General features: G+C 47.5%; 2 protein-coding genes across 5 annotated transcripts in view; one reads left to right on the top strand and one right to left on the bottom strand.

Annotated features, from left to right (window-relative positions):
• CCDC13 (coiled-coil domain containing 13) overlaps positions 1–16,150 on the top strand; it is a 34,899-nt gene extending 18,749 nt beyond the window's left edge. The window contains exons 9-17 of one of the 4 annotated variants that reach the window (XM_083704093.1): positions 1,295–1,471; positions 3,229–3,435; positions 4,712–4,836; positions 6,517–6,591; positions 7,205–7,333; positions 11,164–11,318; positions 12,380–12,515; positions 15,592–15,697; positions 15,871–16,150. In XM_083704093.1, coding sequence (XP_083560219.1) covers positions 1,295–1,471; positions 3,229–3,435; positions 4,712–4,836; positions 6,517–6,591; positions 7,205–7,333; positions 11,164–11,318; positions 12,380–12,515; positions 15,592–15,697; positions 15,871–15,978 — 1,218 coding nt within the window. In that variant the 3' untranslated portion in view covers positions 15,979–16,150. Of the gene's footprint in view, positions 1–1,294; positions 1,472–3,228; positions 3,436–4,711; positions 4,837–6,516; positions 6,592–7,204; positions 7,334–11,163; positions 11,319–12,379; positions 12,516–15,591 lie in introns of all 4 variants that reach the window. The other 3 variants (XR_014556483.1, XM_083704094.1, XM_083704095.1) reach the window with 3 other exon arrangements.
• Positions 1–16,717, bottom strand: part of BCDIN3D (BCDIN3 domain containing RNA methyltransferase) — a 243,403-nt gene that overhangs the window by 113,322 nt on the left and 113,364 nt on the right. The window lies entirely within an intron of this gene.

Genomic DNA, 16,717 nt, shown 5'->3' on the forward strand with positions numbered 1-16,717 from the left:
CAGGGCCCCATTGCTCTCTGATTCAACCATAGCCTGTGGTCCCTTGCCTGGACCTCATTCCCAGCCTAACCGACCTCACAAGGTTGTTTTGTTGAGGTTGTGGACTCTCGTTCCTCCTGCAAAAAGGTTCTCAGCCTTCCGACTCTAAACTGTCCATGGAGGCACAGGTCAATTCTGTGTCCAGGGTGGCTGTTTACCAGCTCCACCTAGTATGCAGGCTGAGACCCTACCTGCCCACAGACTGTCTTGCCAGAGTGGTGCATGCTCTGGTTATCTCCCGCTTGGACTACTGCAATGCGCTCTATGTGGGGCTACCTTTGAAGGTGACCCGGAAACTGCAACTAATCCAGAATACGGCAGTCAGAGTGGGCACTGGAAGTGGCCGCCAGGACCACATAACACCAGTCCTGAGAGATCTGCATTGGCTCCCAGTACGTTTCCGAGTGCAATTCAAAGTGTTGGTGCTGACCTTTCAAGCCCTAAACGGCCTCGGCCCAGTATACCTGAAGGAGCGTCTCCACCCCTATCGTTCTGCCCAGACACTGAGGTCCAGCTGCGAGGGCCTTCTGGTGGTTCCCTCATTGTGAGAAGTGAGGTTACAGGGAACCAGGCAGAGGGCCTTCTTGGTAGTGGTGACCGCCCTGTGGAACGTCCTCCCATCAGATAGGAAGGAAATAAGTAGCTATATTATCTTTAAAAGGCATCTGAAGGCAGCCCTGTCTGGGAAGTTTTTAATATTTAATGCTGTACTGTTTTTAACACTTGATTGGGAGCCGCCTAGAGTGGCTGGGGAAACTCAGCCAGATGGGCGGGGTATAAATAATAGTAGTACAGTGGTACCTCAGGTTAAGTACTTAATTCGTTCCAGAAGTCCGTTCTTAACCTGTTCTTAACCTGAAGCACCACTTTAGCTAATGGGTCCTCTTGCTGCTGTTCTTAACCTGAAGCACCACTTTAGCTAATGGGGCCTCCTGCTGCTGCTGCGCCACCAGAGCACGATTTCTGTTCTTATCCTGAAGCAAAGTTCTTAACCTGAAGTACTATTTCTGGGTTAGTGGAGTCTGTAACCTGAAGCGTATGTAATCCGAGGTACCACTATAGTAGTAGTAGTAGTAGTCGTAGTCGTAGTCGTAGTAATAATAATAATAATAATAATAATAATAATAATAATAATAATAATAATTCTATGATATATGCCACCTCAAGCTCCTTAGAAAAATAGGTGGGATACACGATACATAAATAAATTCCCTACCACGTCAAGTCTGACTTTCTTTTATCTGCTTAATTGCAGAAGCTTTCAGGGGAACATAACACCCTCCTGAAGGATTACGAAGAGCTGAAACAGAAATTGGACGGCTCCAAAGCTCGGAACAAAGTTTTGTCTCACGAAGTGAAAACCCTGAAGGAGCAGATCTCGACCCTGCTGGACAAAGGGAAGCACGACGACGAACTCGTTGATGCTCTGCTGGTACGATCTGGGTGTTCCACACCCCCCCTGGGGTTCGGCAACAGCTGCTGCTCAAGGCTATTTCAACTTCCAGAATGCTACCAGTATCTGCATAGCTCAGTTGGTAGAGTGTGCGACTCTTAATCTCAGGGTTGTGGCTTCAAGCTCACGACATTGGGCAAAAGATTCCTTCATTGCAGGGGATTGGATTGTATGGCTCTCGTGGTCCCGTCCAATTCTACAATTCTAGGATTCTAGGATTGCCTCTATATAGCTTATAAGTCACTTTGGCTTTCTCTGGGCAAGATAAAGCAACTAACAAATTTTATAATAATAATACTGTGTCCAGTTCTGGGCACCACAGTTCAAGAAGGACACGGACAAACTGGAACGTGTCCAGAGGAGGGCAACCAAAATGGTCAAAGGCCTGGAAACAATGCCTTATGAGGAACGGCTAAGGGAGCTGGGCATGTTTAGCCTGGAGAAGAGGAGGTTAAGGGGTGATATGATAGCCATGTTCAAATATATAAAAGGATGTCACATAGAGGAGGGAGAAAGGTTGTTTTCTGCTGCTCCAGAGAAGCGGACACGGAGCAATGGATCCAAACTACAAGAAAGAAGATTCCACCTAAACATTAGGAAGAACTTCCTGACAGTAAGAGCTGTTTGACAGTGGAATTTGCTGCCAAGGAGTGTGGTGGAGTCTCCTTCTTTGGAGGTCTTTAAGCAGAGGCTTGACAGCCATATGTCAGGAGTGCTCTGATGGTGTTTCCTGCTTGGCAGGGGGTTGGACTCGATGGCCCTGGTGGTCTCTTCCAACTCTATGATTCTATGATTCTATAATACAGTGGTACCTCAAGTTAAGTACTTAATTTGTTCCGGAGGTCCGTTCTTAACCTGAAACTGTTCTCAACCTGAAGCACCACTTTAGCTAAGGGAGCCTCCCGCTGCTGCTGCTGCGCCGCCGGAGCACATTTTCTGTTCTCATCCTGAAGCAAAGTTCTTAACCTGAGGTACTATTTCTGGGTTAGCGGAGTCTGTAACCTGAAGCATCCATAACCCGAGGTACCACTGTAATCCTACAGAAGCAGGCCAGGTGTGTGTACATGTGTGTGTGTGTGCCCTATCTAAAGGTAAAGGGACCCCTGACCATTAGGTCCAGTCATGGCCGACTCTGGGGTTGTGGCGCTCATCTCGCTTTATTGGCCGAGGGAGCCGGCGTACAGCTTCCGGGTCACATGGCCAGCAGGACTAAGCCGCTTCTGGCGAACCAGAGCAGCGCACGGAAACGCTGTTTACCTTCCCGCCAGAGCACTACCTATTTATCTACTTGCACTTTGACGTGCTTTTGAACTGCTAGGTTGGCAGGAGCAGGGACCGAGCAACGGGAGCTCACCCTGTTGTCAAACTGCCGGCCTTCTGATCAGCAAGCCCTCGCTGGCCCAAATAGGACTAATTTAGCCAGCTGGCCCTGGTGATCATCTAATGCTTATTGGATGGATTTCCCCCCTAAATTGATTTTTGAATTCTGAATTTATAGTTATGCATGTTTTATACTGTATTTTATGCTGTTTATTTTGTAGCATCAATTAAGTGTTTTAAATTTGCTGTTAGCCACCCTGAGCCTGGTTTTCTGAACCAGAAAGGGTGGGGTATAAATAAAAAATTATTATTATTATTATTATTATTATTATTATTATTACCTTTAGGGGTCAAACGCTACCACCTGCCTTTAATGATGCATGTGTGCAAACCCCATGCCTTTTCCGCTCCCCCAGAGCCAGCAGAAGGAGATGCAAGCCATCTTGAAGAACCTGAGCCAGCAAGACGAGAGGACCAAGGAATCACACCAGAACCTGGAGCAGCAGTTGAGTGTGGAAGTCCAGAAGCAGAACTGCCTCATCGAGCAGCTCAAGCAGATGGTGGCCGAGAGAGAGGCCAGGGTGAAAGAACTGGAGGAGGAGGTCCAGCAGTTCGCTTCGCAGGTAAACCACATCGGATCTCTTAATATCACAGAGCAAGCCGGCCAGTAAATCGCACAGGGCTACCTTTGAAGGTGACCCGGAAACTACAACTAATCCAGAATGCAGCAGCTAGACTGGTGACTGGAAGCGGCCGCCAAGACCATATACTGTAAGACCGGTCTTGAAAGACCTACATTGGCCCTGGTGGGTGGGTGTGGAGGACTCCCTGGTCCTGAATGGGGCAACTGTGCCCCTGAAGGACCAGGTGCGCAGCCTGGGAGTCATTCTGGACTCACAGCTGTCCATGGAGGCACAGGTCAGTTCTGTGTCCAGGGCAGCTGTCTATCAGCTCTATCTGGTTCGCAGGATGAGACCCTCCGTGCCCGCTGTCTGTCTCGCCAGAGTGGTGCATGCTCTGGTTATCTCCCGCTTGGACTACTGCAATGCGCTCTATGTGGGGCTACCTTTGAAGGTGACCCGGAAACTACAACTAATCCAGAATGCAGCAGCTAGACTGGTGACTCAGAGCAGCCACCAAGACCACATAACACCGGTCTTGAAAGACCTACATTGGCTCCCAGTACGTTTCCGAGCACAATTCAAAGTGTTGGTGCTGACCTTGAAAGCCCTAAACGGCCTCGGTCCAGTATACCTGAAGGAGTGTCTCCACCCCCATCGTTCAGCCCGGACACTGAGGTCCAGCTCCGAGGGCCTTCTGGCGGTTCCCTCACTGCGAGAAGCCAAGTTACAGGGAACCAGGCAGAGGGCCTTCTCGGTGTTGGTGCCCGCCCTGTGGAACGCCCTCCCACCCGATGTCAGAGAGAAAAATAACTACCAAACTTTTAGAAGACATCTGAAGGCAGCCCTGTTTAGGGAAGCTTTTAATGTTTAGTAGGTTACTGGATTTTAGTGTTTTGTTGGAATCCGCCCAGAGTGGCTGGGGAAACCCAGCCAGATGGGCGGAATAATAATAATAATAATAATAATAATAATAATAATAATAATAATAATAATAATAATTACAGTTCTAATCTGGAGTTAACTATTAGCGAAACACGATCTTCACAGGCTTGGCTGAGTTTCCAGCTTAGTGAGCACAGCAGCTTGTGGAAATCACAGGCTGGATGGTTCTATGTCTGTCCCAGGAGAAGTGGTGGAAAGTATTGTTGAATATACAGTACCGGTAATCAAGTACAGTCGTACCTTGGAAGTTAAACAGAATCCATTATGGATTCAAATTCAAAAAAGAAGAAGTAGAAATGTGTAATGTCTGACTTGCTTGATGTCTTTATGCCAGCACCATCGAAAAGAGGAAAGCAGTCCTGACTCACTTTCTACTCTGTCAGCCGAGTCTTTAGAAGAAGGGAATGCTTCTTCAGGATCCCGGAGGGATGACCTTGTTGGAAGTAATAGCTCTGTGAGGTAAAAAACACTTTTAAATCCTCGGTTTATATGAATACAGCTGCCTGTCAGAACAAAGTGTTCAGAGGACTCTGGCAGTTTGGTCATAGTTTGTGGAAACTATGGATGTACTCTGTGGGTGTACTCTTCAGTGGTACATCCCAGACACAAGCTTTCTGCCTCAGTGAGAGAACTAAGTTGTAGGTAAAGGTAAAGGTAAAGGGACCCCTGACCATTAGGTCCAGTCTTGGCCGACTCTGGGGTTGCGGCGCTCTACTCGCTTTATTGGATGAGGGAGCCGGCGTATAGCTTCTGGGTCATGTGGCCAGCATGACTAAGCCGCTTCTGGCGAACCAGAGCAGCGCATGGAAACGCCATTTACCTTCCTGCTGGAGTGGTACCTATTTATCTACTCGCACTTTGACATGCTTTTGAACTGCTAGGTTGGCAGGAGCAGGGACCGAGCAATGGGAGCTCACCCCGTCGCGGGGATTCGAACCGCCGACCTTCTGATCAGCAAGCCCTAGGCTCTGTGGTTTAACCCACAGCGCCATCCGCGTCCCTAAGTTGTAGGTATCCTGAAACAATTTGTCACATCAGAAGAGCTTTGGTTTAATTATAATAATTTTATCATTTGTACCCCGCCCACCTGACTGGCACTCTGGGCAGCTTCTAGCATATGCGAAAATATAATGTAACATCAAACATTAAAAACCTTCCTATACAGGACTGCCTTCAGATGTCTTCTAAAAGTTGTGTAGTCAGTGTATAGCCTTGGCCCAGTATAGCTGAAGGAGCGTCTCCACCCCCATCCTTCTGCCCTGACACTGAGGTCCAGCGCCGAGGGCCTTCTGACGGTTCCCTCCTTGCGAGAAGCCATGTTACAGGGAACCAGGCAGAGGGCCTTCTCTGTGGTGGCACCCGCCTTGTGGAACGCCCTCCCATCAGCTGTCAAGGAAATAAGCAACTATCTGACTTTTAGAAGACATCTGATGGCAGCCCTGTTTAGAGGAGTTTTTAATGATTAATAATAATAATAATAATCAAAACAAAAAAAATTCCTTCCAGTAGCACCTTAAAGACCAACTAAGTTAGTTCTTGGTATGAGCTTTCGGGTGCATGCACACTTCTTCAGAAGTGTATCTGAAGAAGTGTGCATGCACACGAAAGCTCATACCTAGAACTAACTTAGTTGGTCTTTAAGGTGCTACTGGAAGGAATTTTTTTTTGTTTTGACTATGGCAGACCAACACGGCTACCTATCTGTAATAATAATAATAATAATAATAATAATTTATTTAGACCCCACCCATCTGGCTGGGTTTCCCCAGCCACTCTGGGCGGCTTCCAACAGAATATTAAAATACAATAAGCTATTAAACATTAAAAGCTTCCCTAAATAGGTATTTTAATGTATTTTTAATCTCTTGTAGGAAGCCGCCCAGAGTGACTGGGGAAACCCAGCCACATGGGCGGGGTATAAATAATAATATATTATTATTATTATTATTATTATTATTATTATTATTATTATTATTATTGTTATTATTATTATTATTATACGTTGCAGCAGCATTTGTAAACCGGCAGGGCTTCAGAGCCTTCTGCCCGCTCCCCAGATACGTGGCATCGTGCACAGATGTTGGAAGATGGGCAAGCTAAGCTGTTGCTGAGATGTTTGCAATTCTTTGCCTTCCCCAGAATGGTGTCTAAGATGGGTCACACCCTCGTGGACTCCGTGGCGACCTCATTCCCATCCACTGTCTCTCCTGGGAGGTATGTGGCACCTATCAGGAGTTGGCTGAACCTCTTATCATCTTCTTCTTCTTCTTCTTTGGTGACCACTCGTAGAGTAAGATTGTCTTCACGGTTTTAACAGTGGGTTTGTAAGTGACTGTGGAGGCCAGTTCTGGATCCACGTGTCCTTCCACAGTGGGGACATTGGTTTCTGGGCAGGAGCTGATCATGGTGTGGATTTGCCTTCCTCTTAGCACGTTTCTCCCTTGCGTCCTGAGTTCAAGTGTCTTCAAAGTCCATGACACCTTTGGAAAAGGCTGTTCTCCAACTGGAGCGCTCGCAGACCAGTGTTTCTCAGTTGTCGGTGTTTATACTACATTTTTTTAGATTTGCCTTGAGACGGTCTTTAAACCTCTTTTGTTGACCACCAGCATTACACTTTCTATTTTTAAGTTTGAATAAAGTAGTTGCTTTGGAAGACAATTATCAGGCATCCGCACAACATGACCAGTCCACCGAAATGGATGTTGAAGAATCATTGCTTCAATGCTGGTGAACTTTGCTTCTTCCAGTACACTGGTATATCGGGATTCCCTTCTCCCTCCCTTACCAACTCAGGTCCTTTTTTCTTTTTCTTTTTTCTCCTTTTTAGGATTGTTGAGCTTGATAATCTGGACATGAAAACCGTGAAGATCCAGATTGCAGAGTACAAGGCCCTGGGACAAGCCGTTGAAGCAGAAAGGAGCAAGCTGATAGAAATGGTCAACATCCTGCAGAAAAGGTGAGCGCAAAATATTACAGCACCTTGAAACAGGCTCCTGCCCTCCTCTTTCCCAAGTCTCCCTTGCCTTGGAAAACCAAGGAACTGTAAGGCGCTTTTTTTCTTCTTTTGCAATTTGAAAAAAATAAAGTCGGGAAGAACTTTAAGGCATAAGAAGAGCCTGTGACTTCTGGATCCGGGATTCTTTAGTTGTGATTCCTGCGTTGCAGGAGGTAAAGGTAAAGGGACCCCTGACCGTTAGGTCCAGTCGTGGCCGACTCTGGGGTTGCGGCGCTCATCTCGCTTTACTGGCCGAGGGAGCCGGTGTAAAGCTTCCAGGTCATGTGGCCAGCATGACTAAGCCACTTCTGGCAAACCAGAGCAGCGCACGGAAACGCCGTTTACTTTCCCGCCGGAGTGGTACCTATTTATCTACTTGCACTTTGACATGCTTTCGAACTGCTAGGTGGGCAGGAACAGGGACTGAGCAATGGGAGCTCACCCCGTCGCAGGGATTCAAACAGCCGACCTTCTGATCGGCAAGTCCTAGGTGTTAAGTTGTGGGTGAACATATCAGACGACACAGCGATTCTTCAAACAGCTCCTGTTTATTTACAGGCCAGAACAAAACTGAACTGTAGTGGAGCTTATATAGAGCTCCACTACAACGCACAGTAACCACTGTCTGTAACTATCCAATCACTGAACGTCACTTTCCATCCCTTATTTGCATATGTGGACCTGAGTGAAAACTATCCACAGTATCCCCCTGCTGGCCTAGGGTGAGAACTTCAGTACATAACACTAGGCTCTGTGGTTTAACCCACAGAGCCACCTGTGTCTCAGCGTTGCAGGATAGGGGGCTGCAAAACACTTGGCTGTCCCTTCCAATTTTGTAATCACACTTAAAGGCCCGTCTGGTCCAGGGTTCTGTTCTTCACTGTGGCCAACCGCAGCAAACCCATAAACCAAGACCTGAGGACAATAACCTCGCGTTGTTGCTCCTCTGCAACTGGCCTCTGATCCCGGAGGCAGCTGTGGCAAAGGAACCCTCCCTGAAGATGGGCGTTGGTGATTTTATGGGCATGTTAAAAATCTGACACTGCCCGTTACTAGCACAGGAGAGGTCTGGCATTAACTATTTGTGGTAGTGTTTATGAATAAACAGCAGTAAGGAGTTGTACTTCCACAAAGGCTACCTTAGCTCAGCATGAGACTCTTAGTATCAGGCTCGTGGATTTGAGCGCCGTGTTGGGCAAAATATTTCTGTATTGCAGAAATTTGCTCTAGATGACCCTCATGGCACCTTCCAACCCTAGTGCTGACCCGAGTGCTGTCCATCTTTCTAGAGGAGCTACATAGGAATATCCCAAAGTAGGCCAATTTGGAGAGTTGTTTTCAGTTGTGGGTCTCCAGAACTGTGTGAGGGTAAAGGATAAAGGTACCCCTGACGCAGGTGGCACTGTGGGTAAAACCTCAGTGCCTAGGACTTGCTGATCGCATGGTCGGCGGTTCGAATCCCCGCAGCGGGGTGAGCTCCCGTCGTTTGGTCCCAGCTCCTGCCCACCTAGCAGTTCGAAAGCACCCTTAAGTGCAAGTAGATAAATAGGTACCGCTTTATAGCGGGAAGGTAAACGGCGTTTCCGTGTGCTGCGCTGGTACTGGCTCGCCAGCTGCAGCTTCGTCACTCTGGCCATGTGACCCGGAAGTGTCTGCGGACGGCGCCGGCTCACGGCCTCTTGAGCGAGATGAGCGTGCAACCCTAGAGTCGGACACGACTGGCCTGTATGGGCTGGGGTACCTTTACCTTTACCTTACCCCTGACCATTAGGTCCAGTCGCGGCTGACTCTGGGGTTGAGGCGCTCATCTTGCTTTACTGGCCGAGGGAGGCGGCGTACAGCTCCCGGGTCATGTGGCCAGCATGACTAAGCCGCTTCTGGAGAACCAGAGCAGCACATGGAAACGCCATTTACCTTCCTGCCGGAGCGCTACCTATTTATCTACTTGCACTTTGGCGTGCTTTCGAACTGCTAGGTTGGCAGGAGCAGGGACCGAGCAATGGGAGCTCACCCCGTTGCGGGGATTCGAACCGCTAACCTTCTGATCGGCAAGTCCTAGACTCTGTGGTTTAACCCACAGCACCTGAAAGTAAAAAATATGCCTGGTGACACAGTTCTAAATCTGGGATACAATTAGATACCATTTTTAATCACAATGGTGGACTGGGCCTTTAAAAACTGCACCGATTTTAACTGCTGATTTCAAAACTGCGCTGATTTGTTGGTTCTTTAAAATTCCTTTGCATTGCTGGGCGTGAGGCTGCTTGTGAGCTATAAACAGGCCTCCTGCGAGCAGGAAGCATCTTCTGTGGGCATTCAGCCTTTTAACTTGCAAACAAATTACACACATTTATTACGTTTACCTCCTGCCCACGTACCTGAGTTCTATGGGTGCCTTAGAGGCAATTAAAAACAAAGTACAACGCTTACATGATAAAAACTGCGAAAAGCAACTACAAAGGAATCACGACAGCTGAAACCACACCCAGCAACTGAGAACAATGTTAACTTTTCTTACAGTGCAGATCTGTTGACTCAGAAGTAAGCCCCGTGGAGCTCAGTGGGGCTGACTCCCAACTTAAGTGTGTAGAAGATTGATACCCCAGAGTCTTGATTCTGTTTGCTCCCACAACAACCCTGTGAGGTTGGCCTCTGCGTAGACGAAGGACCGAGGGTGTGAGGAGGGCAAGTGAAAGCACCAGAGCCATAATATTCACCTGAGGCCCTTCTCCAGGTGCCCCCTCGGAGGGAGCCTCGGAGGGTGGTGACAAGGGGAAAGGGCCTTTTCGGTGGTGGCTCCCTGGCGCGCGCTCTCTCTCTCTATATATATATATGTTGCATGTTGCATTGAGATGTCTGAATGACAAATAAATAAATAATACCTTTCTCGCCCTGATCTGGCCACAGTGATCCATGCGACGGTCACCTCCGGGCTTGACTACTATAACTCGCTCTACACGGGGCTGCCCTGGAAGCTGACCCAGAAACTCCAGCAGGTGCAGAATGCCGCAGTGAGGCTCCTTACGGGGTCCCTGCCGCGGGATCACATTCATCCAGTGCTTTACCAACTGCACTGGCTCCCGGTGGAGTACAGGGTCAGGTTTAAGGTGCTGGTTTTGACCTTTAAAGCCCTACGCGGCCCAGGACCCACGTACCTACGGGACTGCCTCTCCCGATATGCCCCACGGAGGACCTTACGGTCCACAAATGACAACATGACAACAGGTGGTTAGATTGGTCTCAGCTAGGGCCAGGGCCTTTTCAGTACTGGCCCCGACTTGGTGGAACACTCTGTCACAAGAGACCAGGGCCCTGCGGGACTTGACATCTTTCTGCAGGGCCTGCAAGACAGAGCTGTTCCGCCTGGCCTTTGGTTTGGATTCAGTCTGACCCTTATGTTTCCCTCCCCTTATGGTTTTGATCTATGGGCTACTTTTAAAATGGGGCTGCATTTTAAATTGCATTTTAACCTGTGTTTTAAATTGGGGTTTTTTCCCCTATTCTGATTTTACTGTAATCTTACTGGTGTTAGCTGCCCTGAGCCCGGCTCTGGCCGGGAAGGGCGGGGTATAAATAAAATTTATTATTATTATTAATATAGTAAAATCTGCACCTAATCGGAAGGTGGCAGACTTTCCCTTCCTCAGAGGTTTATAAACAAAGGTTGAATAGCCGCCTGTCAGGGACTTTTTAATTCCTGCATGTCAGCGGGTTGGGCTAGATGACCTTGGGGTATCCCTTCCAGCTCTGATATTCATTGATTCTATGGGTCCTTCTGCTTTGAATGCCAGGGTGGACGACAGCACCACCAAAGTCTGGGAAGCAGAGAAGAAGCTCCAGGAGCAGCAGCGCAGGTACATCGCTCTAGAGCAGCAGTTTGAACACCTGAAAACGGAGTCGGGGAAGAATTCTGGCGCCCCAAAAAACCCCTCTAAGAACAAAGCAGGTAATGTTATAGATTAGAGCATGAGTAGGCAAACTAAGGCACACGGGTGGTGCTGTGGGTTAAACAACTGAGCCTTGGACTTGCCGATCAGAAGGTCTGCGGATCGAATCCCCTCGACGGGGTGAGCTCCCGTTGCTCGGTCCCTGCTCCTGCCAACCTAGCGGTTCAAAAGCATGTCAAAGTGCGAGTAGATAAATAGGTACCACTCCAACGGGAAGGTAAACGTCGTTTCCGTGTGCTGCTCTGGTTCTCCAGAAGCGGCTTAGCCATGCTGGCCACATGACCTGGAAGCTGTACGCCGGCTCCCTTGGCCAGTAAAGTGAGATGAGCGCTGCAACCCCAGAGTCAGCCACGACTGGACCTAACGGTCAGGGGTCCCTTTACCTTTACCAGTTTCAGTTTATTGGTTAATTTTTCTAGTAAGGCGGTTTCCCATACTATTTGGTACCATTGGTCCATGCTTACTCCTGACATGTCTCTCCAGTGTCTGGTTATGGTGTTTCTGGCTGCTGAATGTAGGTGGGTTATGAGTTCTTTGTGGAGTAAATGGGCATTATTTCCCTGGAAGATGTTTAGTAGGGCCAATTCTGGGGTTATTTCTAATACTTGCTTAGCTATATTACATACCGTATTTTTCGCTCTATAAGACGCAACAGACCACAAGACGCACCTAATTTTTGGAGGAGGAAAACAAGATATAAAATAATCTGAATCTCAGAAGCCAGAACAGCAAGAGGGATTGCTACGCAGTGAAAGCAGCAACCCCTCTTGCTGTTCTGGCTTCTGGAATAGCTGCGCAGCCTGCATTCGCTCCATAAGACGCACACACATTTCCCCTTACTTTTTAGGAGGGGAAAAGTGAGTCTTATAGAGCAAAAAATACGGTATTTCTCCTATGACTGTTGTCCAGAATAGTTGGATTTGGGGGCACTCCCACCACATGTGGAGGTACTGTATATGGCATGTTGTAATACCACGCTGCTGCATTTGTGTTTGGCCATGACGAATGTGGAGACTTGGTTGGTTCTGAAACGCAGGGGAAATTCTATGTTCTCCTTTAGCGACAGGCCCCTCATCTACAGCTCAGCCACACAACAGCACCAGGCTGGACTGGAACGTGGGTGACAGGAGTGGACCTCCATCAGCACAACGATCGGAGGTGCCTCTGGAGTCCCAAATAGAAGAACTATCCACAAGGTAGGATGCTTAACCACTTTGAGAAAGCTCACGTTTATAACCACCGGGTGACGTTGAGCCAATCACTGCATCTTTCAGCCTATCCCACCTCTCAGGGTTGTTGCGGGAAAGAAAGCAGAGAGAACATTTAGCTCATGAGTAGGCAAACTAAGGCCCGAGGGCCGGATCTGGCCCAATCGCCTTCTCAATCTGGCCCCTGGACGGTCCATTAATCAGTGTGTTTTTACATGAGTAGAATGTGTCCTTTTATTTAAAATGCACCTCTGGGCTATTTGTGGGGCCTGCCTGGTGTTTTTACATTAGTAGAATGTGTGCTTTTTAAAAAAATGCATCTCTGGGTTATTTGTGGGGCCTGCCTGGTGTTTTCACATGAGTAGAATGTGTGCTCTTATTTAAAATCCATCTCTCTCTTTTTTAAAAAAAAATTAATTCATTTTTCTTTTTCATTCATTACATACATCTCAAATTTTTAACATTTACTGAATATTCCTCCCACCCTCCCCTCCAAGACTTTCCCCAACTTGTGCTTCTCAGTGGTGTAGCATGGGTTGTCAGCACCTGGGGCAAGGCAAGTAATTTGCGCCCCCTAACCCGTGGATTTGCACCCCCAAACCCGTGGATTTGGGCCCCCTAACCCTAACCCCCAGGTGTTGCGCCTGGTGCGGCCAGCCCCCCCTGCACCCCCCATGCTATGCAAGTGGCGCTTCTGGTTTTCTGTTTTCACCCACTTTGCTATCTCTTAACAGAAAAGCTTATTAATAACATAACATCAAACCTAAAAACATAAAAATAAAAGTGAATACACCATCATATTTCACTATCTTCTAAACATTTTCTGATGCTGATAATGTGAATGCTTATTTAAATCCTGCCATCTCTGGGTTATTTGTGGGGCATAGGAATTTGTTCATTCCCCCCCCCCCCCAAAAAAAATAGTCCGTGTTAAGTTGTGGGTGAACATATCAGACGACACAGCGATTCTTCAAACAGCTCTTGTTTATTCACAGGCCAGAACAGAACAGAACTGAAGGGTTCAGTCAGCCTGCTTATATAGAGCTCCAGTACAACGTAACTGTAACAATTTTCTAAAACTATCCAATCACTGAATGTCACTTTCGATCCCTTATTTGCATAACTATCTACAGTATCCCCCTGCTGGCCCAGGGTGAGAACTTCAGTACATAACAGTCCGGCCCCCCACAAGGTCTGAGGGACAGTGGACCGGCCCCCTGCTGAAAAAGTTTGCTGACCCCTGCTTTAGCTCCTTGGAAGGAAAGGTGGGATATCAGCGCAATAAATAAGATGCAAAGGAAATTTTGGAAGGAAACCCTTACAATGAGTGGGCAGTCAAAGGCCTTAAGAGACCCAGCGTGCCTGCACAACAGCATTCATCAATGCAGCCAAGACACTCTGCTGCTCAGAAGGGGAACGTGGCGGTGCTCTTTCTGCTTCAGAAGCCCATGTGGCTGAGTGGATAGAAAGTTGGGCTAGGGATGGGAAGTCCTGGGTTCAAATCTCCAGCCGTGAGCCTCACCAGGTGATTGCAGACCAGTGGCCGTCTCTCAGCCTTGCCTACCTGATAAACGTCGTGGGAATAAAATGGAGGTGGCGAGGGAGGCCATCTTGAACTCCGCGGAGGATGGAAAGGTTACAGTCATACCTCGGGTTACAGCCGCTTCAAGTTGTGTTTTTTCGGGTTGCGGATTGCTGAAACCCATAAATACAGGTTACTTCTGTGTTTCGGCGGTCACACATGCGCAGAAGCGCTAAATCACACTTTGCGCACGTGCAGAAGCACCGAATAGCAACCCGCACGTGCGCAGACACGAGTTGCGAACGCTGCGGGTTGCAAATGTGCATCCTGCACGGATCACGTTCACAACCCACTGTATTAGGAATATTTTTTTAATTACCCCGGGGAATGCTATCGATAGTTCCACCTGGTGCCTCTTGCTTTGAGCCAAAATGTGTTCTTTCTGGTCTTTGTACCAGAGCCCTGTAGCGCTGCTAAGAGAGCACATGCAGCCGCAATAGCGCTGAAGAATTCTGTTGTTATTCAGAGGCGGCGGCTGCTGCTACCGCCTTAAATATGGAGCTCTCGGTGCAAAGACCTCCATGGCCACCATTATGATTACCTTCTCTGGCCATGACAGCTAGAGGCTTCCTTTTAACATAAACGAAATCTGAAAATTTTCTTTTCCCCCCAAATTTTTTTATTCATTTTATAACACAAATAAACAGCACAAACAGGAAAACAAACACTAGAAACAGATTCTTGTCTTATCCTTATTTTTTCCTAAACATTGTTGGGTGGGCTTCCCCAGGTCCCCCCTATCTGATTTTCATTTTACCTCATCTTTAGCAGTTTACATATATCATTTTTTAAAATCACACTTACTTTAACCATAAAAAATCTTCACATTTTATCACTCGCAAATAATACTGTTTTAAAATACACTATCTTCTACTTCTAACCCTACAGCCTAAATCCACTTCCAAAGCTATTCTAAGATTTAAATATTAACATATTTTAAAAATATATTCCTTAAACTTCTTCCAATCTTCTTCCACCGTCTCTTCTCTCTGGTCTCGGAGTCTCCCAGTCAGTTCGGCAAGTTCCATATAGTCCATCATCTTCATCTGCCAGAACCATGTGTATTCTCCAGCATCACGGGGCCAGAGAGGCAGCTTTGCATACTGGTTTTCTTTTTCAAAAATAAAATTAAAATACCGTATTTTTCGGTCTATAAGACGCACCAGACCATAAGACGCACCTAGTTTTTGGAGGAGGAAAACAAGAAAAAAAAAAATCTGAATCTCAGAAGCCAGAACAGCAAGAGGGATCGCTGCGCAGCGAAAGCAGCGATCCCTCTTGCTGTTCTGGCTTCTGGGATAGCTGCACAGCCTGCATTCGCTCCATAAGATGCACACACATTTCCCCTTACTTTTTAGGAGGGAAAAAGTGAGTCTTAAGGAGCAAAAAATATGGTAAATAGAAATGCCTGGAAGAGGCTGCCTTGTTTTCCCAGCTTGTAAGTTCTTCGCGACGTCCGATGACCGATTTTTGTCCTTGCAGGCTTGCGATCCAGATGGACGAGAACGAAAGCCTGAAGATGGCTTTGCAGGACTCTGCGAAGACCAAAGAGGAAGATTTCCGTCTGTACCAGGAGACGGTGGGGCAGGTGAAGGACATCTTCCTGCAAGCGCTGAGGCAGCAGAAGCAGGACCGGAACTAAGCCAAGCCCACCCAGAGCGCCCTGTGGAGGGAGGGAGTCATCGGGGAATCCCAGGGGTCTCGCGTTTTACTCCTGGCCAGGTTTGCCCCTCGAAATGATATTTGTTTGAACACTTGCAGGAGGGAGTGAGGAATAGACCTGCTGAAGACGTAGCAGACGTAGCAAACTCTTCCCTGCCAGAGGCCCCTAGAGGTCATCTCTTCTCACCCACGATGATGCCCATGTAACTGTCTCTTCGGTGGAACTTTAGGTCTCCTCCGCTCTTTATGAGCTGCCACGAAAGGACTGGCCTGTGTTGAAAACAGCTGGACCTGCTTTGTGTGCCTGCGATGCTGCTCTGTTTAAATCTGTAAATACAGGACGTTGTTGTCACCCTTGGCAAAGCCATAACAAGATAAAGGGGTATCTTATTTTCTCAACAAAAAGAAAAAAAGACATTCCTTGTTTAGTCTCTGCTTTCTGTTGTAAATTAGAGAGAAGGCAACAACCAGACACAGCGGAGACAGGTTTGCTAGAGGGTTGCTTCAAGATTCACTATTTTCAGGTGGGATTCAGTCACATAACTGTACATTCAGGTTCAGTAATATCCAGAGACTTTAAGCAGCCTCATGAGCAGCGTGATCTCAGCAACTCATCAGAGGAGGCATTGTTGAACAAGAATTATTATTATTATTATTATTATTATTATTATTATTATTATTATTATTGGTGTTGACTTTTTCTCAGACAAACTTACACAACCTACAACACAGATAAAATACAAAAAGCTAAAAGTTTATTGTCCGGGAACTGCCATCAGAGCCAGAGGAGGAGGGAGGGCTCCAGAGGGATGCCGGAGAGGGTCCCAGTAGGGAGAGAGGCAGCCCATCTGCTGGGGAAGGAAATCAGCGTAGCACCAGTGGAGAAGGGGGGCAGATGGGGGAATCGGCGAGGGAGTTCCAGGACTCTTCTGCCAGAGACCAGCGG

This window comes from Podarcis gaigeae, assembly GCF_964106915.1.
Source record: "Podarcis gaigeae genome assembly, chromosome: 12".
NCBI lineage: Eukaryota > Metazoa > Chordata > Lepidosauria > Squamata > Lacertidae > Podarcis > Podarcis gaigeae.